The sequence below is a fragment of the Chelonia mydas genome, chromosome 7 (genome assembly GCF_015237465.2).
Source record: "Chelonia mydas isolate rCheMyd1 chromosome 7, rCheMyd1.pri.v2, whole genome shotgun sequence".
Lineage (NCBI taxonomy): Eukaryota > Metazoa > Chordata > Testudines > Cheloniidae > Chelonia > Chelonia mydas.
The window spans coordinates 87,424,484-87,452,165 of NC_057853.1; the positions used below are offsets into that span (position 1 = coordinate 87,424,484).

At 37.9% G+C, this 27,682-nt stretch overlaps 1 protein-coding gene across 5 annotated transcripts in view; it reads right to left on the minus strand.

Moving 5' to 3' along the window:
• PRKG1 (protein kinase cGMP-dependent 1) overlaps positions 1 to 27,682 on the minus strand; it is an 855,891-nt gene that overhangs the window by 18,580 nt on the left and 809,629 nt on the right. For all 5 annotated transcript variants that reach the window (XM_007071587.4, XM_007071586.4, XM_043551314.1 and 2 more), the window contains 3 exons: positions 9,161 to 9,300; positions 3,901 to 3,990; positions 327 to 468 (listed from right to left, as the gene is read on the minus strand). In XM_007071587.4, the coding sequence (XP_007071649.1) occupies positions 327 to 468; positions 3,901 to 3,990; positions 9,161 to 9,300 (372 nt within the window). The remainder of the gene's footprint in view (positions 1 to 326; positions 469 to 3,900; positions 3,991 to 9,160; positions 9,301 to 27,682) is intronic.

Sequence of the window (27,682 nt, forward strand, 5' to 3'; positions counted from 1 at the left end):
TTGGCACCAGTAGGCTGTAAAGCGATTCATGAGTGTCAGCCAAATAAAATATTGAAACATCTATTGTAAACTTCTATTTTTGCCCCTGTATGCATCAAAATGGTTAGAAGGATTTTTCCTAGTTCTCTTCTCTAAATAATTTGCTCTGGGACTGCAACTCTGAATGCTAAGTTTCAGCCAGAAGTACTATTTTGTGGGTGAGTTATAAACTCCTTAGAGTAGGAGTTTCTGATGGAAAAGGCGATGGAGACTTAACTCTAGTGTAGTAAACATGGCACTGTAGTATTTTTTTGCTGCACAGAAAAAAAGACATTGTAAGCACTCACCAGTTTGGCATAACCTCGGTGATCTAGAATAAGGTTTTCTGGCTTGAGGTCCCTATAAATTATTCCTTTGGAATGCAGATAGGCAAAAGCTTCCACCACACATGCTGTATAAAATCTGGTCGTAGAATCTTCAAATGAACCTCTATATAAAAGACAATGGGAAAAGATCTGGTGGCCATTCAAAATATTTGCATTTAATGTTTTATATTTGGTTGTACCATTACTGCATGTCACTATGATTACAGCAATGAAATAAAGTTTAACAAGAATTAATCTCTGCTATGCATGTAGGGAAGCAAGACCACGTAAATTTACTACTCTAGATTTTAAGGCCTCGACCTTGCAAGATGCTAAGTGTTCTGGCCCATTCCAACAAAGTTCTTAAACATATGCATAGTCCCACTTACTTCACCTTGAAGGATCAAGCCCTAAAACATAATTATAGTTCAAAACAGTTTCGCTATGAAACCATATTTTTCAAAAAGTTTTGTCTGTAACTACCTCAAGGACTTGTGGCATCAAGACAGTACGTTTCACATATTTTATGATCTGAGTCTAGCCACTCCTTAGCTGCCAGAAGGAAACATACTGTGAAACAGCTGTATAGATACGATACAATCATGTTTCTCTGTTTGTCTATTTAATTTGTTGAAAGGCAAGTTTACAGCTTTGAGATAAATAAGGAAAGCTTCTTAGTTCAAGTTGTGCTTATGTTTTATTCAGGTGGGAAAAGAGAAGATACTGGTATCTCAAATTGATCAGAGGAATAGCTACTATCCAGTTATAGGTTAGCTATTTACTATTTAGCTGCCAAACTAGTCTTCTATATTTATAATTAGGGAGACTAGGGTTGCCAACCCTCCAGGATTGGCCTGGAGTCTCCCGGAATTGGCATTGATCTCCCGGTGACTACTGAAAGCAATCCAGGAGATTTTAATAGGATATTTTAAGAAAATGACATTATGTCATGTTGGGGAAAAAAATCTCCCAGAATAGCTTCAGTCAGAGTTAGCAACCCTAAGGGAGACCCACTTACTTCCTCCTACTAATGGACTCTTCTTCAATAGCCAGTCCGATCTACTCACTTTCCTTGATCTAATCAATACAATATATACACAGTTTGGAAGCCCTCTGTTAATTGGAAAATAGCCATTAGCAAACTCATTTCTGTTTGGTTTCCACTCATAAGGTTAGCATTTTACCCACTAGTTGAATTCACATGAAGCATTGTTTTAAACCAAAGTTCCAAACTTAACAAAATATTAAGTTACATTAGACACAATTATGAAATAAATATGAAGTCATAACAAAAAAGAATGATATGTAATTCAAAGAAAAATTTGTATCATATATCTTTCATATCTTTCATAATATATGTTTTGAACTAAAACTATTAAAATGGATCAAAGAGTAATGTTAGATACTGTTCATGACTGAGACAAAAATAAAAAGCTATTACTTGGAATTTGAAGTGTTAATTTCAAATTTAGCATAAAATGCATTAGTAGTCTTATTTTATTACCAGTTTGGAAACTATTTATAGAAGTGAATCACTTCCCAATCTTTTGGAATTAATTTATAGTTACCTGAAATCATAATTAGTTTTTGACAGCAGAATTGTTTGAGTTCTACTAACTGAAACTAAAATAAATGTGCTTCTAAGCTAGATGGCAGTAGAAACCACAATTCAAAGAGCAAAAGAATGAAAGAATGTATCAGACTTTTGAAAAAAAATAAAAAAGAATAAATCCAGACACCTGTTAGCTTTGGAGTTGTAATGCTTTTTAAATATATTGAAGGCAAGCAGATTTTTAAAAGAAGAAGAATATATAAAAAAATAAAAGTAACGTCTTAGAGATAATTAAAATATCAGTTTTATATTTGTTTTCTGCTCCATTTTCCTTTAATGTTTGAATTGCCTGTTTACTCTGAGAACAACATTCAATTTACAAATGTAATCATATCTATTACATTTCTAATTGTGTGCATATATTTATAGAGTGTTTGTGTACAGTTTATCACATGGTTATCTCCCCTCATACGTAATATATATATTACACCCAAAAAGCTAAGATAAAAGAATGTTACAAAGTCAAGCAACCAAAAGTTGGGAAATGCCAGAATTAAAGTTGCCTGAGCACCTTGTGTTCTCCTCATTGTTCATTGGCCTATGCCTTATTGACTACACAGTATTCAAATTCTGATCTGATGAGAGAATTATTAATTCCCCCATGAGCTTTTCTATGGCACTCATCACTATGTGTCTGAGGTGCTTCAAAAATATTTAGGAATTTATCTTTTTAAAACCCCTGTGGAGTAAGGGGCTATTATCCTCATTCTATTTAATATCCCCATATTATCCCCAGATGAGGAACTGAGACACAGACGGAGGGAGCCACAAAGGCTATATCTACACATCAGTTAAACTCCTGCAGCTGGCCCTTGTAAGCTGACTTGGGCTCACGAGGCTTTGACCACGGAGCTGTAAAACTGTGGTGTAGATGTTCGCTTGGGCTGGAGTCTGGGCTCTGGGACCCTCTGACAGGGTCCCAGAGCTCAGGCTCCAGCCCAATCCCAAACACCTACACTTCAGTTAAATAGCCCTTTAGCCCGAACCCCATGAGCCCGAGTCAGCTGGCACAGGCCGGCCACAAGTTTTTAATTGCAGTGTACACATATCCCTAAAGGGAGGCAGCAACACACGTCATCAGAGGCTGAAATACAGGCGGCACATAGGGAACTTTTACTCTGAAAACTTAGGTGCTGAGTGAGTTTAGGTGACTATGGGGTTCAGCAGGAGTTTTGTGAATCACGGTGGAGCCAAAACTGGGACTTAGGTACCTCAACCCGACTAAGTCTCAGGTTTAGGTGCCTAAGTAGCTTTGTGGATTTGGGCCAGACACACTAATGTTAAAAGTATCCAATAACTTTGATTAGGGAATTCATCTGCAATGTGAGAGATCCAATTTCAAATTCCAGCTTTACATCAGGGAAGGGAAATTGAACCCAGGTCTCCCCTAGGTGAGTGCACTCACTGTTGGGCTAGTCTAAAGTTTATAAGGGAGGCTACTGCCTCCTCTTGCTTGCTTCTTCCCTCTGTCTCCCTTACTCACTCCCCCTCCCAAAATATTTTGGGTGAAAGTTCTGCATACACACTTTGCAATTTAGGACACTATAAATCAGATCCTCTCCCCTGGCTCTGTTTCCTTTTTATGGATCCTAAGAGACTCAGGCTAAGTGGAAGGGTCTGGAAGGGGGCATGGTAAGGTGGTAGAGGACAATGCTCAGCTGGTGGAGTGATCACTGTCCTAGTTAGTGTAATTTAGAGCAGCCCTTAGGTTACTCCAAGTTATGACAGGCCACTTTAGTCACTGGTCATATCTAGGATGGGGTGGGGAGGGAAACAAGACTTTCTTCATGTTTTGTGTCCTGTGCCAAGCACAGCTTGGTGAGATTTAGCGATCTTGCCTTTAATGTATGTTAGAGATTGTCTGCTAGGAATAAAGATATACAATATTACAGTTCATACTGACATATAATTTTCCTTTCCAGATAGGTTTCTAAAATTTCTTACCTGTCCCTGAGAATTGTCCAAAGCTCTCCACCTAGACAGGCTTCCATCAACATATATAAATACTTGCTGTCCTTGAATGTCCTGTATAGCCTATTATTTGCAAACAAGAAAATGCGATAAAAGTTAAAGCATTCTTTTTGTTAAAGTATATTCCTGTGATACTTCACACTCCTTATTAACCATGAATATCATTTACTGTCTTAATTCTGTTGTATCATACTTGAAATGTTTCAGCAGAACAGATGCAGTATTTTAGTGTTGAAGTGTATTATAAGAGGATGATGTTGCTACCCTGGGAACTAAATTTAGGGCATGATATTTCTAACTACTTAGCCTGATGTTGCTGCTTTCCAAGATCACTTGAAAGAGAAGCAAGACAATATGTACACCATTTCTTATAACGAGTATATCATTTATCCTTCAAAGTAAGGAGTCAATCTATAGATCTGAAGCCTTCCTTTCATTTAATAATTTCAAAAGAATGTCTCTTAATTTTGGTTCATGTAAGAATTTAACACAATTTGCTAATACATTTCATAGACCTTATAAAAATATCAAAAGATGCTTGTTTCCTCATCCAGGATGATTGAATATGTGGGAAAATCTGCCTAATGAGATAGTTGGGGCAAGTAACATGTATTCAGCATGTACTGTATGTCAGGCTTGACCAAAATTCTATGGGAAAACATTCCCTACTACACATTTCTGCAACGTTCTTGTGAAGCAGACTGGAAATTGTGTACCAGCTTCAGATAAATTAAATGCATTGAGTTTGTTTATTTAATTAAATATGAAAATAATACAAAGAATTCTACATTGTTATATTATCTCATTTGATATTAAACTCAATTAATTTTACTCTGCCCATATATTTTTCATTTTAAGGGTGCTGAAGATCTTCGTACTGACAACATGAAGCTGCATTGCAGAATCTTTCTGGGAGGAAGCTGTACATTTTGGCAGATGGGTAGAGGACCGTTGGAGTTTTTGGCCCCTTGGAAGTTAAGGTCTGGGAGACAGTTTGGGTTTGTTGTATAAGTACATTAGCTCCCAGTGTTGACATTTAAATCACTATCATTAGATTTCAGAGTTACCACAGCACTGAGGCGAACTATTCTCAGAGCTATTGTTATGTCTGTGAGAGTTATCATTTCAGGCTCTCTGAAAAAAGACGCATACTATGCTATGTCTGTTTACACTCAGATCTCACATTTGGAAGGTTTTCTTTGCAACCACATCATATAAAACATTATTTTAAAAAATCTCAAAAGGTTAGATTCTGGAGCAAAATTCTTCAGCAATGAATGGATTCTGTAGTATATTCTGTAATTGTGCAATGACACCTGTCAGGGTTCCCTCTCCACTGTCAGGGTTCCCTCCCCATTCTGAATTCTAGGGTATAGACGTGGGGACCCACATGAGAGACCCCCTAAGCTTATTTCTACCAGCTTAGGTTAAAACCCCCCCAAGGCACAAATTCTCCCTTGTACCTTGGATTAGGTAAAGCTGCCACCACCAAGTGATTTAGACAAACTCAGGGAAAGGACCACTTGGAGTTCCTACTCCCCTGTAATATCCCCCCAAGCCCCCCCACCCCCTTTCCCGGGGAGGCTTGAGAATAAACAAGATGAGCACAGACCAACCTTGGCTTTTTTTAGGACACTAAAAAAACCCAATCAGATTCTAAAAGAAACAGAACTTTATTATAAAGAAAAAAGGTAAAAGAAGCACCTCTAAAATTAGAATAGAAGATAATCTTACAGGGCAATCAGATTCAAAAACACGGAGGATTTCCCTCTGGGCCAAACTTTAACGTTACAAAAAGAAAACCAGGAATACACCTTCCTCTCAGCACAGAGAAAGTCACAAGCCAAAACAAAAATAAGTTAATGCATTCCCTTGCTAGTACTTACTAATTCTAATGGAGCTGGATTGCTTGCTTCCTTGATCTGTGTCTGGCAAGCACACAGAACAGACAGACCAACCCCTCCCTCCCTCCCCGATTTGAAAGTATCTTGTCCCCTTCTTAGTCCTTTTGGTCAGGTGCCAGCCAGGTTACCTGAACTTCTTAACCCTTTACAGGTAAAAGGATTTTGTGCTCTGGCCAGGAGGGATTTTATAGTATACAGGAAGGTTGTTACCCTTCCCTTTATATTTATGACAACACCCATGCACAGGGCTCTGTTTGTGTTAAGCATTATGGGCCTGATAATCTCAAGTGACTATAATGAAAACAGAAGGTGTTGCAAAATCGAGCCGTTCAAAGTAAAAAGCATACTTTGTTATACCTCTCAAGGAGCTGTTGTGTGACATATGCCATGAGGCAAGGATAGACTAGCGGGATGCTTCATTGATCAAGATGCAGTTGTTTAATGCATTAATCTTTTATTTTTGGAGGTATTTGGTTAAATACTAGCTGAGGTAACATGAAACGCATAGTCCCTATTGGACATTACATTACAAAATTGGGCAGAGTTTGTCTTTGGTCTTTGTTTGTAGAGCACACTGCACATTGTCACTTAGGGTAATAATGATAACAACAATAGTAATAAAAAAACTATCACACATTTTGGCATAACTATTCATCTTTTCACCTCTACTGGAAAAGTCTAAGGCTTAGGATCCAGGTCAGCACTGAGGAGCACTTGCTGACCTGTGTTAGGAAGCTGGCAAAGTTTGAGTCAATGTTACTTGTCTCTTGCTTTCAAGAGTGCCAATAGCCACAGAAAAAAAACCAGTTAAAAACAGTAAATGCTCCTCTACTTGTGAAACATTAGTCTTGATTCACCATAGCTAAAAAGTACCATATGTGGTCACAAAAGATTAAAGGAAAGAAAAATGAACCCATCTTTTAGATCCTCACTTAAATACTGGTAAATTTTGCACCTTATTTTGACACTTATTAGGCTTCAGTACAAACTTGTATAGTTAGTCAAAATTAGAGTAATTTAATTAACTACTTATTATGGTTAAGATCTTGGAAAGGATCCAGCAACAGGACAATATATTGCTAAAAATAGCAATGTAGATGGGAGGCATGACTTGGGGAAGTAGAAAGCCATGGAGGGCATGTACCTGGGCATCTCTTTACTTTTCTCACCAGCTACTCTGATATTTATACCCATGCTGGGGGTGGGGGGGCTACTGAGTATATACTCTACATGCCACCATAAGTATGTAGCATAAACCTATCTAAACAGTTTCTGATCAATTTTAACATCTTTAGGTTTATCCATCCTTATAGCAGTCTTGCAAATGGTTCATTACATGAGCAGCCTTATTTTAGTGCTTTCTTTTCCAGTATTCTGCATAGACCTTAAGATAAGATACTGGAAAGTATTTCTGTTTATCTTACATAAGCATTACTTACACACAAAAAGAAGGGAAAAAGTTGATTAGAATATATTTCATTAGCTATTGAGGTCAATGGTACTAGTCATGTAAAAGTTTGCAGGATCAGGCTCCTCATCTTAAGAATATGTTCTCTTTCAATTATGTTAAAATATCCTTTATGTTTTTAGTGGACATATTCTGTAGCTCTGTTATATAATGGCACCTTTCATTACATTAGTATATTGATTCAGACAGTGGCACATTAAAAACTTTAGAAAATAATTTGTATGCTGTAATAGTCTATAAGGAGTACTTGCAATTTCAGTGCTATCTCAAATCTAGATAACTGAAGCATTTTTATGGATCAGATATGAAAGAAAAGCAAAGTGTAAGATAATTGAAGCATTACATAGTGCCACTCTGTTTACTTAATAAAGCAATTGCTGTGGCAAATGAATCAAGCATGAGGTTGAAATAAACATATTACAAAGGCTATAACAGATGGTGCTTCAATCCCTAATAAAATGTATATATATACAATTTTCATTTCAAGCCTGTGTAATTTAATGCTCATGTAAGATAAGATACTAGAAAACATTTCTCTTTGTCTGATGTCTAATGTAGAGTACAGGAAAATAAACCACTACTCATCAGAAATATACAGGTAACTCCCTGGCAAAGTTATTGTTCCATTTCATCTCAATACTAGGAGACAGTATTTGCTACTCTTATAGGTCTAGATCCAGGCACAGAGAAATCTTTTGTGTGCAGCTCTTCTTCCTCCAGAGTGAAAGTAAGACTTAGCAGCCTCCTGTTCCCTCTTCTTTTAAACCTCTTAGAGGCCCTTCTGCCATCCAAGGTCTGCACAGAGGTAGAAAATGAGATTAGACAGCTGGGGAGAAGTGAGTATGTTAGGGACACATCATCTCTGCTCCAGCTCTGTGGAGTTTACCTGGGTAAACAATAAAGCCCCATGCTATATTATCTTTTCTGCTGAGCCCCCATCTCCAGTGGAATTGAGCTGCAAAGGAGTGGGGGTTCTGCCAAAGGCCAGAGCTGGTGCAAAGGCACATGAATCAGGGTATCTGCCAGGTTTCGGTAGGGTGTTGCAGCATGTGTGTGTGTGTGGGGGGGGGGGATCTCTGTAAGGGTGTCCTCCTGGAGAGTTCATCCCCCACAGACCTGTGTATGGATTTTACCACAGAGAGAATGATTTGGGTGATAGTTTTATTAATTTACCTAATTTGTTAAAGAATATTGCCAATACTTTGGCAATATTTATTGAATGTCAGATTTTTCAACTGTCCAAGGCTCTTACAATAATCTTGAATACATAAGGGAGCATCTCACCATCCTGTTTTCCCCCCAAATATTCACAATTTTAAGGGATGCTCCGTGTCAGATAATATAAGTGTGATTATGATCAGAAAAGTGACTATGGCCTCTTGTTACACATTCAGAGTCACATCTGCTTATCTTTCTGATCAAATTTGGTGTTACTGCTTTTTACTCTTGGTGAGCCAATAAGACTAAGGGATAATTTTCTGTTACAGCTAGATTCTGTTTTGGCATGTGCATAATCAAAAGACTTGCTGAATATTGTTGAGTCTCTACTACTGCTGTTGCTGCATGATCCAGAAAGAGTACAGCTTGACTTCCAGAATCTAGGTTGAGTTTGCAGGGCTGAGAGTTAAAAATACCGAGCAGACTTGTCAACTCATTGAGAGACAATAAACATGGAACACTATGGTGCCATATTTGCAGAGTTCCTTGACAGAGACAAACTACAATCAAAAGGTGTTTTACCTATAGTGCTTGTGGGACAATTCATGACCAATTCCATAACACGCTACAATTTTATAAGAAACAATAGCAAGATTGGAACATTCTCAACGTGAAATGAGTTTATAAGGTGTAGTGACAGTACCTCACAATGAAGTCTGAGTGAGCCCCCTGCATTATCTGCTTCTCTGAGCGTATGTGCTCCTGCTGTCTTGTGTCCACTATGTGACGTTTCTTCAGTATCTTCATTGCAAATGTTTTGGATTCTTCACTTTTCAACTGGACCTTAAATAAAAGTGGCAAATATATTAGTTAGAAGCAGTGCCCGTAACTCCCTAATGATCTGGACTCCCTAACAATCTGGAATTTTAGATGGGCACATTTTAGCTCCTTCCAAAAATATTAGATCTTCTGGAGAATAGAAAGTTTGTTTCATGGGGGATATAAACATAATTAAACAAACTGAAATAAAAATGAACCTAATTCTTAGAGCACTAAAGATGACTGTTCCTGTCTTCAGTATTCTGCAATCTCAGAGGGACTGACAAATTGACTTTCCTTCAGTTCCTCCACCCACCACAAATATGCTGTCTCCTTCTCCTACCTTTTTAACAATTTCCAACCTCATGACTGCACACCAGAACACCCCTTCTTCAATGGAACAGCAGTCTCATACTCCTGGAATGCTTACTCTCATCAACTGACCCATCCTCCCAGCACAGAGCAACTCTGAATTTCATGATCGATTTTTCCTGTTCCTAGCATGACACCCCAGTGCAACCTATCTCCCACTCCTGATTTCTAGGCCAAGAGAAGGATTTGGCAGAATGGGTAGATGGGTCACATTAAGAGGCCAGGCCAGGCCAGAGGAAGGACAGGAGGAGACTTTGTAGCAGCAATAATTTATTCCAGCATAAGTTATGATCCATTTCACCTCCCAAGAGCTAGGAACCCTCCCTTCTTTCTAGCACAGTGTTCCTAGCTTCTCTCTTAGGAAATTAACTGGCCCCCCATGGAATAACCATTTGGAAATTAGCCAGTTTCTTATGCCTTAATAAAACACAAGTTTCAACTCACTGGATTTGTTCACTGTAAACCAGATTTCTAAACATGTGGCATATTGCTACACCCTGTCCTCTGATACATTTGCTAGTACTGTATGCCATTGAATTGAAAAGCCACTTACAACAACTTTCTGTGTTGAGGGGAAAAACAGCCACACTAGCATTATATATTTCTTTCAGTTATACTCACAGCATAAAGATGCTGGTTCTAATAAGTGTACAACTTTAATAAAAATCTTTTCTATAACTATCACATTTCCACTGACTCTGACAAGGAACTGTAGTCCTTGAAAGATTTAAATGGATTAGCAAAGCTAGCTTTCCAATGGTGCTGCTCTGGCATGTCTTTACTTTTAACCTTGACCGTCAACTAATCTATTTTTCTTGTTAAGAAAACAGATGTCTGTAAAGTTTAAGCTTTTTTTTTTTTTTTTTTTTTTTTTTGCTTAGCCTAAGCACAGGAATCACTTAAGATCCCTCACAAGTCAGAATATCTCCCTATGTGCAGTGGGCCAAATTCTGCATTGACTTACATCCTGTGAATTGACATCAGTATCCATTTGCAGACAATGGAGTTGAACAGTGTTTAAGTCAATAGAGAATTTGGCCTGATATATTAATCTGCTTTCACAGACAAGAATTTACTGGTATGGCATCTGAGGGGCTTTCAAGAATGCAGAACTAACAGAAGAGATCTGTCCTGTCTCCTCCCTTCTCCACAAATTAGTAAAATTTCTTGGAGTTGGCTAAGTGATATCTTATAGTCTAGCCACCCAAGACCACAAATAAACAAAAACCTCCCATGCTGAACAAATGGAATATAATTGCAAATTGGTAGACAAGCGGACATGCACTTAATAATCTTAGGATTATTGGGACTGATTCACATGATCTTTTATGCAGTAGAAAAGGTAAATTGACCTCCAACCAGTTTCCTTGTAGCTATCACCAAATGACAGAATAAATTGATAATTCGCCCAACTGGCCTACTACTTTGCTAAATTCCTCCTCTTGTTACAGTAAACCAGTCATATCACATCACGTTGTCACATTGTGAAGAGTGCACATAGCTAATTCAATTTTTTCCATATAGCGCAGTGTATTATACAAATGCTATTTGGCAATTTTTACAAAAACGCAGAGACGAAGTCAGCTTTCCTTTTCAGGTTTCATTTTACAACCTCTCTATCAATGTACCCAGGATTTTGAAATGCAGGCCAGATCAGAACTCTAGTTTGTTTCTGAGGAAGGGACAATGTGTATGCAACATAGCCTAATTTAAAAAAAAAATCATTTTTATTAAAAAAATGACAACCATATTTTCTTAAGAGAAAAGAAAAAAAAATCTAGGTTGGTCTAAGAAAAGTCACCTTCAAAAATTTTCCTAGCCTGTCTTTGAAAACTATAATCTTTAAATCCTTCCACTTTCCCATCAATCCTTGCTGAGTGGCTATGAAGACACTTCAAATGATTCAGTTCATGCCAACTGTGTAACAACAGAGTGGAAAAATCTGTAGATTGATTTGCTCAGAATCAGAGCTTTTACTGGAAATTAAACTGACATAACAGCTGTCCTCTCTAAACCCAGGGTAACACATATGGATACACTAAATTTAAACCAAGGGGTAGATCCTCAGCTGGTATAAATGTATACCAGATAGCACTACTTAAAGAGCAACGCTTGCCCATGTGATTCAGCAACAATGTTTAATAAATGTCAATCCATTTTTACACATATAACATTTTTATCATAAACTCTTTGATTTTTTAATTCTACTTCAGAAGTTTTATCTATAATGTCCGTTTTTCTGGCATGGTTGACTGCTTTAGGTGAACTGTGAAGACCAAGGGCATGCTCGGACTCTGGTTTGGACTCACAGCCAATCTGTTCAAGATTGTCCCATACTATAGTGTTATGTTTAGCACCTGTGAGTTCTGCAAGCGGGTCTGTCTCTACAGAAATGGTTATATTATAGTTCTTCACATTTGTCATAGACATATCACATTTGCTTGCTGCCTCATGGAAAAAGGCTACAGAATCTCATGACAAGTAGTTTGTATGACACAGTGTGAGACTGATGAATTCTAATAAGATTAAGTTTCAGAGTAACAGCCGTGTTAGTCTGTATTCACAAAAAGAAAAGGAGTACTTGTGGCATCTTAGAGACTAACCAATTTATTTGAGCATAAGCTTTCGTGAGCTACAGCTCACTTCATCGGATGCATACTGTGGAAAATACAGAAGATGTTTGTAGTTTTATCACAACACCCATTTTTTCATGATTTGTGTGTATAAAAACAAACATCTTCTGTATTTTCCACAGTATGCATCTGATGAAGTGAGCTGTAGCTTACGAAAGCTTATGCTCAAATAAATCAGTTAGTCTCTAAGGTGCCACAAGTACTCCTTTTCTTTTTGCGAATACAGACTAACACGGCAGTTACTCTGAAACAATTGAGCCTGTTGGGTTAACACAGTTGGGAAACTGGGGGTCTGTAGCACAGAGATTCAATCTAAGAGAGGTAGGATTGCAGGGTTGTACCCAGAAAGGGGTAAAGGTAGTAAAACCTGTCCTCCCAAGAGTGCACTGAAGAGAGACTAAACAGAAAATAAAGCATAGTTTTCTTTGTAACAGTGACATTGCAAAATCTAGTTTGCTCTGTCAGGTACCCAAATTTCTCAGACTTCTATCAGAATTATGCATTCAATAAAGAGAAAACAGCTGCCAACATTAATAATTTCAAACAAAAGCCAGTGCACCATCCATGGTGGTACTGCGGGCATTACAAACAGGACTTGTTTTCTTTTGTCATTTATTTTTTATAGATAAATAGTTCAGAGAAAAACAACGAATATATAAACAATGGAATCAACAGAAAATCATTAGAAGATTGAACACAAAAGCTAAAGTACTAGCAACGAGTCTCAGCCTAATCTGAATCACAGAATTTTTTAAATTATATTTAGTGTTCCATTTTTTATATGTGAATTTTATTTATAGGGCATTACTACTGCCTACCTTTATTTTTAACGTTGACATATAATAAACATTTGTAATGATCTGAGTGATTTTCAGATCAATAACTTTTAAAATTTTATGATGACTTGTAATAACAATAAATCATACTTCCTCTTCCCTTTCTAGTAGGTCATTCTAATAGCATGGATTTTTGCTAAGGGTTATGTCATTTATATCAAAGACCTTTTTTTTTAAATGACTGGCTTTAGTGATGCAAGTAACTTACTGAAGGTTCCAAGGAAGCTTCAAAATAAATAAATAGTGCAAGAGTAGTTACTTTTTGGACAGAAAAAAACTCAGCAGTTTTCTTATTATCTAATAACAGTTCTACCCTCAGCTCCATACAGAACAGACAAAAAGCAACAACTAACCAATGCAAGGCATTGACCTACAGCCACAAGAAAATTCAGTCAAATTTTCCACTCACATTCCTAACTTACTTTAAATCACATAGGTATTGCAAGAGTTTGAGATCAGTGTGGGATTAATTTGTATTGTATCTTCTTGAGACACCAAACAAACCCAGGGAGTTTCAGACCCAGAGGCTTAAATTTGGATCTCCTTCCTTCCTATGGGTTTTGCCAGACCTTTTGGAAGTGAACTTAATGCTGATTTTACAGCCTGGAAATGGAAATCCTGCATTTGATTACAGGTAAAGTACAGGTATTGGCACTGTAAACTTCCCCACCCTCTTCAGGGAGCCTCAAATCTCATAAGTCTCCATGCCCAATCCATCTTTGGTGTTTCTGCTGAGATTGCCAAATAGTGCTACTTGTGCTGGTTGAGGTTATGATGTAAACTCCTGGATTCAGACCACCAACTCATTTCTATTAATCCACTGAACAGTCATCATCTTGTTATGATTTTCAGTAACTATTGACCTTTCTTAAGCCCAATGATTTAGATGGGAAAAGATTCATCTTTCGTTAACAACCCTCTGAATGATGTGGTCTCCTAATTAAGTCATACACTTAATAGGACTTTCATATACTTTTCAGATTTTTTTAATTACAATTTTTAAAATGAAAAAAAAAAAAAGCTTAAACTTTCCATATAATGATAATTATTGACCAAATGAGACAAGGGCAGCCAAGAACATTTGGCCACAGTTTTGACAAGAAAATGCCACACAAGGACACAGAAGCCAAAAATGTTTGTGTATCCCAACTCATCAAAAGGCTGACATGTTCAGTAGAAAGTTAGTTCAGACTTCTGGGAAATCCACCACAAAAATTTGCCAAATATTCTTGCCGTGGAATGTATGAAGCAAAATTATTGGGGAATTTTGCAAATGAGCCATCCTTTTGGAATTTTAAAAACCTGCCTTTAACAACACAGCAAATTTCAAAGGCCCTAGAATAATTGCAGGTTCAGAGGGAGTCCTGCTGGACAGAACCACATCAATCACACCAATCACCTGCTCCTGAGGCCAGAATAGTAGCTGTGAGGGTCTACATAGTAGCTACTGGCTGACCTTTTTCCCTATCAGTTCTTTACAGGCTGGAAAACATACTGGTCATTTATCCTTCCTTCCACCCCTCTACAGTCTTCTTTTCAGTCTTCTCAGCTTTCAGAGCAGCATAGATCTGAACAAAGGACTTGTCTCCAGAAGTGGATGCCAACTCTCACTACCCCTGTGAAGAGCCTTTTAAATATTATGGTTTTTTAAATCGGTGAAGGGGAAGAGACTGTGTAAGGAAAAAGTGTAGAGAAGTTGGAACCAGCTAAGCAATGACAATATTCAGAACTTATATTCACGGAAGGGCCCAGGATTCCAGAGACAGTGTGTATCCAATCCAAGCAGCACTTCACACCTCCCACTGTGTTCAAAGATCTTCATGTTGCTCTGATATCTGGTCCACTACTTCAGTGCTCCCTCTAATCTGCACAGACTGAGTAGTGGAATGCAAAACAGACTGAACACTGAATCTGGTATCAGAGCAGTCTAGAGAGCTCTCAGTATACTGAGGAGTGTATGTCCCTATTTTTATGTCTTGGACAAGGTCCCTTTTGCATTGAGCTTGTTAAAAACACAAAGCCTAAAAGTTATTGCTGAGCATGGCTCCTCTTTCTTTGATCTGTTTGTTGCAAATGAAATTATGAAGCAGAATTCCTGTTTGTCTTTCCACCATATTTTCAGTAAACACAGTTGCAAACTGAAGTAACACTGGTGCATTCTAACTGAAATGCAAAGGAAAAGGAATAAGGCAGAGAGTGGAGACAGAACTCATGCTCAGATTCCATGCTGAAGGGTGATGTATAAAAATCTAGGTTGAGAGATAAAATTAGATTAGATGAATTAGATTAGACAGCTCTGAAGGACTCTTTTGTTTGCAAATGAACTGCATCCCAATGACAGAGAGCGAGGTGAAACCTTGTTTAAACGTAAATCAGTCTGCAATGGTAACAACAGAAATGCTATGGGAAAAATTGTTTCCATTTATTGGCCCAGAGAGAATAGGACACACAGTATAGAGATTTGGTAAAGTTGTGTCTGCAACTTTAATTAGCATAAATTAAAGTAACAGTACTAGGGAAAACAAACAGCTGTCTCCTTCCCACACAAGCTACCCATTAGATTAAGTTCAGAACAATTCCCAAACAAACAAAAGTAAATTCTTAACATGAGACTATCCCTCGCCTGTTCATGCGAAATCTAACTCATGATCAGCACCAAGCAAGCGCCATATCCTCATGTGTGGAATGTGGGTTTAAGGGAGGGAAGTCTCTTTCTGCACCAGACAGCGTAGCCCTCACCTTTCCAGGCAATGTGCAGCAAGAATCCAGCTCGATATCACCCTGATATTGCCTTGGACTGCAGCAGCAAATCTGGCCCTCCTGCTACCTCAATTAACTTGCACTGGGCACTTACTACAGTTGCAATAAATAACTATCAATCTCCCTAGCCAAACCTCCTGTGTACTTCCAGGAAGGTAATTCCTCTCCCCCATTGCAATGAGGGAAGAGCTTTAAAAGGGAGGTGGCTGAAATTCAGAGCATAATGGGAAATCTAGCAGTAAAAAACAGGAAAGGGAAAAACAGAACAATACCAGGGAAGGGGAGGTGGGGCAAAGCAAACAGATGCAAATGGTTATGTATGCCTGGGATGCACAATATAAGTGGGCCAGGGAGGTGTCCTCAAAATCCATGAATGGGTCAGTGGTATGGAAACTAGGAGCCCCTGCCCATACACAAAGCTGACACCACTACCACTCCACATGACAGTCCAGTCATGCCATGTTTCATTGTGATGAACCAACTCACATTATCATTTGTTTATTACAATATTTTGAGTCATTAATATTAAAGTTCAACAGGTTTCTTTTAAGCAAACCTGAACAGATTCTGAAAATCCATTAATATGACAAGCTTCTTCGAAGAAAACATGAGGACATTTAACTGAAATGGGCATCACTTTGCTGCCAACAGTTATGAATTCACATGACAGCTTCTACCCTCTTTGCTTTGAGAAAATATTACTGTTCAAAATGTCTTTAACAGCTCAAGGGTTTTCTGCTCTTTGGCTGTTGGGATGTTTAAAAATGACTGTTCAGATTCTGGCCTGAGGATTAGAGCCAGAGCCTTGTAAAGAAATGTTTTAAAAATCCATTCAGAAAGAGGTGAAGAGCTTTCAATAATTAGAGTAATATCCATACAAAATTAGTTAGGCCAAGTTGCTAACATCTGGGAGAACAGAAGAAAACAGATCTACCTCTCTCACTCTTCTGAATTTTTATTTCAATAGACCTCAGTTGGCTTTTGCATGGCTCACTCAGCTTAACAAGAAATGTTTCTCTGCTGGAACTACTCCAAAGTTGCTGCTCTGCTTATGATGTGTAAAATGCTTTAGCTTTCAACACACACAATGCATGCAAGGACTGTTTTTTTTAATGCAGTTGTATTTCACAGACAAATACGCATTTTAACCCTGAACACATTTTCCAGATTTCCAGCCAAATGAATGGTTAGCATTCATTTGAAAAGAAAAGAAAAGGCCTTCATGGGAAAATAGTCAAAGACACTCCATGGTGTATTAGCAATGTGTATGTAGTTTCAATTAGAGTTGTATTGATAAATTGTTAGTCATCCTTCTGATTAATTAACCCTTAACAAATATTTACTAGAATGTGAAATAATTTTCCAAAGGAAGGATTTTTTAGTGAATATTACTGAGGAGGTTGTGATTAGTTAAAGCAGGCCCTGGAGTCTTGACCCCTGTCATAATCTGGGTTTACAGTATGGTACAGAGACTGCACTGGTCCTCTTGTAATGAATGGAAGTCAGATAACCGTGCAATTTTTTTTTTGACTATTATACCTTTGATATTATTGAAATGCCTGTGGACTATGGCAGGGATGCACAAAGTTGTTCTTGAATAGCTCTGTTCTTTCTTTCTGAGGGTTACTATAGATTATATTCTGTTACTCCTGTTTCCTGTGCAGATTATCAATTGAGGTGATATGAGCTATGGTGCCTTTAGTACACTGATAAGGCTCAGCTCTATTTCTATTTCATTACCCTGATGGTGAAGTTGCTCATCTCTTCCAGCATCAAGCTGAGATTCAGGCATGGCTGAGACCTGGCAGCCCAAGCCTCAAAAGACAAGACAAAGGGTAATGTTGCTTAGCTAGGTGAAACAAAGAGAAACAATAGTGGAAGTTATATCAGCTTCCTTGAAAAAGGGAAGCTGCTTCTCTTTTTATATTTCTGGTTCACAGCTTGAGAGTCTAGCTAGCTAGAGAATCAGTTGAGGATATCTAGATAGCACCAGTGCTTTTTGCTTTTTCCAATCTGCATTGGTAAAATAGCTCTGACATTTCCTGTTGAATGTGGAGTTGGAGCTCACTAAAATGATCTATATCTCTGACACCTCCAGATTGGTGCAGGAGCATGTGCTGATGGCTGAACTGCCACTCCTAGTAATTTGACAGCTTTATTAATAATGATACTTTTAATATTCATAGTCTTGTATGCTGATATGGGATTTGCAATTTCAGTGGTTTTAAAAATTTAAATTTAAAAAGCTCCAAGCTGTTTTTGATGTATGTAAAAGTATTTGCAAATTAAATTTCTAACTGTTTTTGCTCATCTGCAACTTTTTAGAAGCTACTCTCAGTAAGAAACCACCCGAGCTTACTATCTGCACATCTCCTCCTACTTTACTAGCTACAAATCCTGGAAGAAAGAAATTATGTATAATAGCTGTCCTGGCTTCGAGGTAAGTGAAGATACACAGTAAATTGAATTTGTTTAAGTAAAAAGTACAGATTTCTCTAGGCCCTTTTTTTTAAACATTAGATCAGAGTGATTTTTTGTGGATGTATAGAAACCTCAGTTATAGTGTTGCATACATTAACTCTAAATGAGCTAGTTGGTACTACTTTAATGTATGGTTTCAGCGTGGTAGGTGTGTTAGTCTGTATCAGCAAAAACAATGAGGAGTATTTGTGGCACCTTAGAGACTAACAGATTTATTTGGACATAAGCTTTCGTGGGCTAAAACCCACCTCATCAGATGCATTGAGTAGAAAAAAACAGTAGGCCGGTATATATACTCAGTACATGAACAGATGGGAGTTGCCTTACCAAGTGGGGGGTCAGTGCTAAAGAGACAATTCAATTAAAGTGGAAGTGGGTTATTCTCAACAGTAGAATACCAAGGGAGGAAAAATCACTTTTGTAGTGGTAATGAGGCCAATGTAAATGGGGTGGCCTGTTTCAAACAACTGACAAGAAGGCATGAGTAATAGTAGGGGAAAATTAGTATGGGGAAATTAGTTTTCGTAGTGACCCATCCACTCCCACTCTTTATTCAGGCCTAATTTGATGGTGTCCAGTTTGCAAATTAATACCAGTTCTGCAGTTTCTCGTTGGAGTCTGTTTTAGAAGTTTTTTTGTTGAAGAATTGCCACTTTTAGGTCTGTAATTGAGTGTCCAGGGAGATTGAAGTGTTCTCCGACTGGTTTTTGAATGTTATAATTCTTGATGTCTGATTTGTGTCCATTTATTCTTTTGCGTAGAGATTGTCCGGTTTGGCCATTGTACATGGCAGAGTGGCATTGCTGGCACATGATGGCATATATCACATTGGTAGATGTGCAGGTGAACGAGCCCCTGATGGTGTGTCTGATGTGATTAGGTCTTATGATGGTGTCCCTTGAATAGATATGCAGACAGAGTTGGCAACGGGGTTTGTTGCAGGGATAGGTTCCTGGGTTAGTGTTTTTGTTGTGTGGTGTGTAGTTGCTGGTGAGTATTTGCTTCAGGTTGGGGGGCTGTCTGTAAGCAAGGACTGGCCTGTCTCCCAAGGTCTGTGGAGTGAGGGATCATCCTTCAGGATAGCTTGTAGATCCTTATAATGCGTTGGAGGGGTTTTAGTTGGGGGCTGAAGGTGACGGCTAGTGGCATTCTGTTACTTTCTTTGTTGGGCCTGTCCGGTAGTAGGTGACTTCTGGGTACCTTTCTGGCTCCGTCAATCTGTTTCTTCACTTCAGCAGGTGGGTATTGTAGTTTTAAGAATGCTTGATAGAGATCCTGAAGGTGTTTGTCTCTGTCTGAGGGATTGGAGCAAATGCAGTTGTATCGTAGAGCTTGGCTGTAGACAATGGATTGTGTGATGTGGTCTGCATGAAAGATGGAGGCATGTAGGTAAGTATAGCGGTCAGTAGGTTTCTGGTATAGGGTGGTGTTTATACGACCATTGCTTATTTGCACTGTAGTGTCCAGGAAGTGGATCTTTTGTATGGACTGGTCCAGGCTGAGGTTGACGGTGGGATGGAAATCGTTTAAATCCTGGTGGAATTCCTCAAGGGCCTCTTTCCCATGGGTCCAGATGATGAAGATGTCATCAATGTAGTGCAAGTAGAGTAAGGGCGTTAGGGGATTAGAGCTTAGGAAGCATTGTTCTAAGTCAGACATAAAAATGTTGGCAGACTGTGGGGCCATGCAGGTACCCATAGCAGTGCAGCTGACTTAAAGGTATAAATTGTCGCCAAATCTGAAATAGTTGTGGGTGAGGACAAAGTCACAAAGTTCAGCCACCAGGTTTGCCGTGACATTATCGGGGATACTGTTTCTGACAACTTGTAGTCCATCTTTGTGTGGAATGTTGGTGTAGAGAGCTTCTAATCCATAGTGGCCAGGATGGTGTTATCAGGAAGATCACCGATGGATTGTAGTTTCCTCAGGAAGTCAGTGGTGTCTCGAAGATAGCTGGGAGTGTTGGAAGCGTAGGGCCTGAGGAGAGAGTCTACATAGCCAGACAATCCTGTTGTCAGGGTGCCAATGCCTGAGATGATGGGGCATCCAGAATTTCCTGGTTTATGGATCTTGGGAGCAGATACCCCAATACCCAGAATACCCCTGGTCGGGGCTCTAAGGGTGTGTCTGTGTAGATTTGTTCCTGTGTGTCTTCAGGGAGTTTCTTGAGTAGATGGTGTAGTTTCTTTTGGTAACCCTCAGTGGGATCAGAGGGTAATGGCCTGTACAATGTGGTGTCAGAGAGTTGCCTAGCAGCTTCTCGTTCATATTCTGACCTATTCATGACAACAGCACCTCCTTTGTCAGCCTTTTTGATTATGATGTCAGAGTTGTTTCTGAGGCTGTGGATGGCGTTGTGTTCTGCACGGCTGAGGTTATGGGGCAAGTGATGCTGCTTTTCCACAATTTCAGTCTGTGCACGTAGGCAGAAGCACTCTATGTAGAAGTCCAGTCTGTTGTTTCGACCTTCAGGAGGAGTCCACACAGAATCCTTCTTTTTTTTTTTTTTGGTAGCGTTGGTAGGAAGGTTTCTGTGGGTTAGTATGCTGTTCAGTGGTGTGTTGGAAATATTCCCTGAGTCAGAGACGTCAAAAGTAGGATTCTAGGTCACTGCAAACTGTATCGTGATTGTGGGGGCGGTGGGGCAGAAAGTCAGGCCCCAAGATAGGACAGACTCTTCTGCCGGGCTAAGAGTATAGCTGGATAAATTAACAATATTGTTGGGTGAGTTAAGGGAACCACTGTTGTGGCCTCTTGTGGCATGTACGAGTTTAGATAGTTTAGTGTCCTTTTTCCTCTGTAGAGAAGCAAAGTGTGGGTTGTAAATGGCTAGCACAAGTGATACGTCTTAACAAAAGAGGATCATCTGGATCATCTGACACTTTTGAAATTGTCTGCAAATACCCTGTAATACAGTTAATAGAGATATCTTGATATAACAAAACTCAGAAAACTATGATTGCTATGGACAGGAACAGATTAAATCTACATGCTCATCCTACTATCTCTTTATCATGATAGTAATAACTCACTCAAAAACTCTATCCACCAATTAAAATACAAGTGCCTTTTCTCTCCTGCGATCTACAAGGTTTCTTGCTTTCTCTGGTCTCCAAAATATGTATGTTTGACCAACTAAAATAGCAGCAGCTGTCACTGAGCATAGCATTTAGAGTACAGACAGGCTAAAGAGAATGCAAGCTGAGTTATCTTAATCCCAACAGCTGAACTGCTGCATGAGCAGGAGTAGCAAATATTTTTTTCCAAGTAAAAGAGTACATATTTTTAATTCCAAAAGTATTCATGTTGTCCCAACATGAAATTGTTTTCTCTATTAATAGTACTCTTTTGCTTTACAAATTGTGCTCGCAAAAAATTTGTTGGAAGATATCTGCCTCCAAGTATTTTTCTGCATTCACTATTTCAGATTTTTGGTACAGTGAATGTTTTGAATGCACTGTACCCATTTATTTAAGGCCTGATTCTGCATCCTTACTAAAATTGGCCCTGATATAGGATGCACTTAAGCATATTCTTAACTATAAATACATAAGTAATCCCACTGGAGTCAATGGGACTACTTATGTGATTAAAGTTAAAAATGTGGCTTAAATCTGCTCGATCAGGGTCATTGTGCAGCACATTATCTCATGAGTAGCCCACTTAAAGTTATTAAGATATTACTTAGTGTGAGTAAGGGGTGGCAGATTCTGGAACTTAGAGTTTCTGGCTTTGTTTTAATTGTGATGATTGAAATTAAAAAAAAAAGTTAGAATTGAGTTTGTGGTGGATAGCAGCGTAAATCCAGGACTTGCAAATGGCTTTATTTCCTTGTTATTGAAAAAGATTAGATTCAATTAAATGACAAACCTCTGTTGTGGAGAGCACTAAATGTTGTACTGTTATGCAAGACAATTTAATTTTGAATGCTATGGAACATGGGAGGAAATCACCTGTAAAATTATACATTGTACGGAGATGTGTTCATAAACATGCACGCTAATGATCCTATTAAAATTCATTTGCTTATTTAATTAATCATACCCACTTAATCAAATATTGCACTTTGCTAACAATCTTTAACAATGTATTTTGGTTCCACTACTAAGAATTTATATTCAGGCTTTTGACAACATATGTGCAAATATGCTTTTACCAGAGAGTACTTATTTAACTTTTTGTCCCAGTATAAACCTTAAAGGCAAGTCTTATAGTCAAAGACGTTGGAGAGAACAGAAGAAAACATGTGAGTAATACATACCATTCTATGCATAAAATCATCCCAATAAAAGTTAAGTACCAGAATAAGTGTTATTTAGGTAATATATATTAAATGAAATATAAATCACATTACTGTGTTTCTTGAAAATAATATTCAGTTCTACAATCATTCACGTGCTCACTTTTATTTCCCATTTTAATTAAGAAATCTAGATTTAAAACAAATCGTCTTTCTACACATTGTTGTCAGAGCAAGCTGTATTACACATTGGCTTCTTTGAGGTCAATTGGAGTTTTGCCACTGATGCCAATGGAGCCAGGATTTCACTTATTATTTACATTTATTGGATTTATTACTCTCAAATAGATTGTAAGTTGCAAAGTTTTCAAATCATTTCATTCACTAATCTTAAAAAAAAAATTCAACCTACCAAGGCCAATTGGCAAAAACAAAAAACAAATACAACAGCCATCAAACTCTTTCTTCCTTATTCATTTTTCCCTTTTCGTATCCACCTAGCCACTACAGTCAAGAAAATTAAGCAGAAATGATACATTTGATAGATGTGCCACAGACAATATCTCATCATTTTTGGAACTCCATGTCAGTCTTTCTGGGTAAGAGATTCCATATACAAAGTAACACTCAAAAAGTATTTTAATACAACGCTTTCAATAAATATTAAAAATCAGAGAAAGACAAATAAAGAAAATTCACTCTTTCTGTAGTATTCAAGCCTAGTATGACATTGTCACTCAAAGCCTTCAAAAATAATTATCCAGTCTTGTGTGTGTGTGTGTGTGCTTTGTAAACAACATTTTTTTCAGCCTCAGCTAAGGTGGTGGGCTTTCCGTGTCACTTTTATGTGGAGTTCTTACTCAGATCTCTAATCTTCAAGTTCCTTCACAGAACGTCATCTTCCTTGCCAATTACAGCATTCAGAATACCCATTCTTTTTAAGGAAGGGATTCAGAACCTTCCAGGATAAGGCCCCTAGTTGTTTCCTTGTGTGCCTATGTGCGCACGTGCACACACACACACAAAACTTGCTTTCTTTAAACCTTGTATTATTCTTTGCAAACTAAAAAAGAGGGAGGAAGAAAAGCCTGCTTATATAAAAACAGAGAGAATTTCTATGCACGTGGAAATATACCCAAATAAGTGCTAGAATCTCACTTCTGTCATCCTGTTGGAATAAAACTAGATTTTCCCAAGCCAGCTAATTAATCAAGCAGGGCTTCTGGAAAGCCATAAAAAGGATTATTTACAAGAATGCCTAGAAGCTGCAGCAAATTTAATAGTGCTCTAGGAATAATTCCATGGCCAGCTATCTCTTAAAATGTAAATTAGCATGAAAAATGCCCATACTGTCTGTTTAAAACCTGTTTTGTACAGGCCCAATGCAGCAAAATTCTTAAACATATGCATAACTTTAACCATATGCCTAAGTCCATCCCATCTCAGCAAAGAAGTTAAGCACATTCTTGACAGTAATGGAACATTAGTACATGCACAGTGTTAAACACATCATTATGTGCTTTGCTGAACTGAGACCTAAAAGACCAGACTAATTTACCCAGTTCTTTATCATTTAGTTTTCACAATCTCTTTGTCCACATGGCAGCAATAACAGGATCCTGCCCTTTGGCAGTGCTTTATATTTGAATATTAGGTATATCAACTGCTCACTATCAACTTATATATCCATGAAGACAGTGGGAAAGATGAGCTTTTCATAGTCAATAGTTTTGATTGACATACAGGACCTAAAGAGTTGACTATAGTTTCAGATATGATATCAAATTGGACAATGGTTTCATTCATGTCTATGATTAGGTGTGGAGTAGTGGTACTAATTTTGCAATTTTATAAACACAGCTTTAGAAATTTAAAACCTTCTCTTTGCCATTCATCTGGCAAGGTCTCTGAGTGATAGTCATGCATCTCTGAGATGATAACTGCATAAGTCAATTTACTAAAGAAATGTGCTCAGCAAAGGAACTGATTTTTACTCTACTTGTGCTCAGAGCCCCTTGACTCAGTTTTCTTGCAGCTTTGAATTTAGATTTATATCTCTAGATAAGCTGATATACTTCTTCCAATGCTGGCAAGAATAACCTGCATTTAAGTCTAAAATATATAGAGTTTGGGGCAGATAGTTCTAAAAAAGGATTGAAAGCAGGAGGAAAGCAGAGAGCAATAATAACAGTAATAAATAAATTAGAAGATATGACCTGCTGTTGGGGGGCAGGTGAACATGTGGTAAACCTTAATGGAAAATGACGTTCTGTGGGTAATAACATTCATTTAAATTTTAGGTCACCCAAAAAGAATGAAAATGTGCAGGATATTTTTCAGAAATTAAGACAATTGGATTATTTTTCAGGAAAAAAAACACTAAAATACATTTTTATTTTACATAATGTTTCTTTATGTTCCATATCAATTTAATGTTCAGTAACTTGACTTCATACACCATATGAGCAGATTGTCACCTCAATGGAAGATGCTTAGATATAACAATGATGAATGCCATGTAAGTAAATGAGTCAACAGTGAGATAGAGAGAGAGATAGCATTGAGGGATTTGCCTTTGTAGACTACAGCTGGGCTTGGTCAAAAAGCTCCTTTTTTCCCCCCACAATGATGTCCTAGGAGAATCAGAATCATTGTGTGAATGTTTTGGGTTTTATTCTGTTAGGTTATGTAATTAAAAACAGAATACCTAGATATCTTGTTTTACTTCCTTTTCTCACATCCTTGGACAGCTGTCCAAGGGCCTGGATACCAAGCTTCGGAAGATATTTCCTGGAGTAGTTTCTACCTACTTGGCAGACATTAGCAATGTATGAGGGTAGCTATGGGAATGCTACAAGGTCTAATACATGTGTGGATTGTGGGCTGTCTGAACAGTTCTGTTTATCTTTGACATATTTTGGACTAGGAATACTAGACACAATTTCAACTCTTTGTAAATAAGAACCCTTAGCTTACTTTGTCTATATTATGGTGAGATTTTATAGTTGTTCTATAAACTTGCCTCCAGGGCTAAACAGTCTGTACATTCCACCAGGTATCACATTTTTGTCGTGAATTCGTGTTAGCATGTAGTTATGTGCGTCTTATGTCTCTATTTGCCATATGAAAAACCCTGCTATTATTTGCATGTTTACATGTTAGTATTGTTCTAGCCATGCTTACTCCAGCCGAGTGCACTACAATGTAAACACTGAATGGAATTTAATGACAATTAGCTTTGTAAGCAGTGCATGCTGATACAAAGTAAGTTTGAATGAATATATCTATTAAGTATTTTTCAGGGATGAATGCTCTGGTTATAGTTTCCATCGGTTATGACAACCAGAAACATTGGGTTCTGTTGTCCCAGCTACATAGCATTAAACGCTTCCATGTTCACTTGCAGCTCAAAGTGAAGCTCCAGCTTTTTTTCTACCTCAGTGACATCCTCGTGGTATCAACATCAGACATCTATTAATTCAATAGCTGTTTTTTGTCTTAGGTAAAGTGAGTACTAGTTTGATCACAAGTGTATTGCACCATATTTTGGATGTACCTATCAGGCAGGGTGATGGGGAAGGGAGAACTGAGTTGCTAAGTGAATGGGTCAAACAACATAGAAGCCAACAAACTGCCAGTAGAAGGAGAGTGAGAAAATTGGAATTCATGGACAGTCCCTTTTACCAGTAGCCAAGAGTTCTTTAATGGTTCTATGTGGAAGGAAAGAATTGGCATATGGTGTGTGCTTGATAGAAAAGCATAAGCTAGTTTGGTTTTTGCTTAATTGAAATGTGCCATTATTTTTATAACTAACAACACTGTTAACAGCTGGAATAGCAGTAACAACTTTGGAGCCTCTTCTGGTCTCTCCTTCCAGTAAAAGACTTTGATAGATGCTTACTACAGAGGAAGTCTGTTGGGGGCAAAGGACAAAAACGGCGCCCATGATGATAAGAGTAATATGGAACAGAGGTCAGATATCTAACAAAAACTGTGCAAACTCCATGTATAACAATACAAGCCTACTGGAACAGACAACAAAATTACACAGGAAAGACCACATCACCACAGTTGACAGCTAAGATTTTTCATTACAGATGATTTTATATGATTGCTACATTTCAATTTTTTGCTACAAAAATGCCAACCAATTCCATTCTAATCTCCATAGAATTGACAATTAAGCAACTGACTGTCTCGCCAAGAGACATGTACCTGCATCTAAATTGAGTCAAGGGATGAACTCTCAAAACAGTCTAGCATTCACAGAGGTGTCTGGAGTATCATCCTTATATTATACAAACCATATCTGAAAGTTAAACTACAGTCCAATAGTAACATTCTTGCTATTTAGCCAGGATTTGAATCCCAGACATTCCAATTTCTAACCTCATCACTGGGTACACTATTGAAGGGCTTAAAGTCACACCTTGGGGATGGGAAAGCTATCACTGCAAAAGTTGAGATTAAACTATAAACATTGTTCTTTCCAATATAGTGCATTTTACTTGATCACAGTTTTTCTGGAGAAGCACAATAATTATAACATTTTTGAGCAACAAATTTCACCCCTGCTACATGATGACAAGCTTGTATAACATTTTTATTATGCTTATGTAATAAAAGATGGAAATAGATTTCCTTGGTACATATAGCATCAACACTTTATAGGTTCATATTGTAAAATGTCATATCACACTTTTTTTTAAGCAAGAGAGATTTCTCTCTGAAATAGGTGGCAATGCAAGATGATGTGATATGCTTGGTCTTTATGCGAAGGTGAATTAGTCATCCTTTTATAGCCAGCTCTCCTACCAGTATATGGAACAGTGATGACAACTTTTGAAAAGTGTTTAAAAGTTCAAAAAACTAAATTAAGTCAAGAAAAAATGTTTTACATATCTTCTAGTGTGATGAAGAATGATATTAAATCATAAGCTACCCTGGTACTTATTTTAAAAGTACTAATGTCTGTGACAATTATATAGTAATTTGATATGCAAAGTGCTAATCATCTATCATAAACAATCATGGTCACTTGAGTGGTAATATATCATAACTATTCAATTATATGCAACACTTTT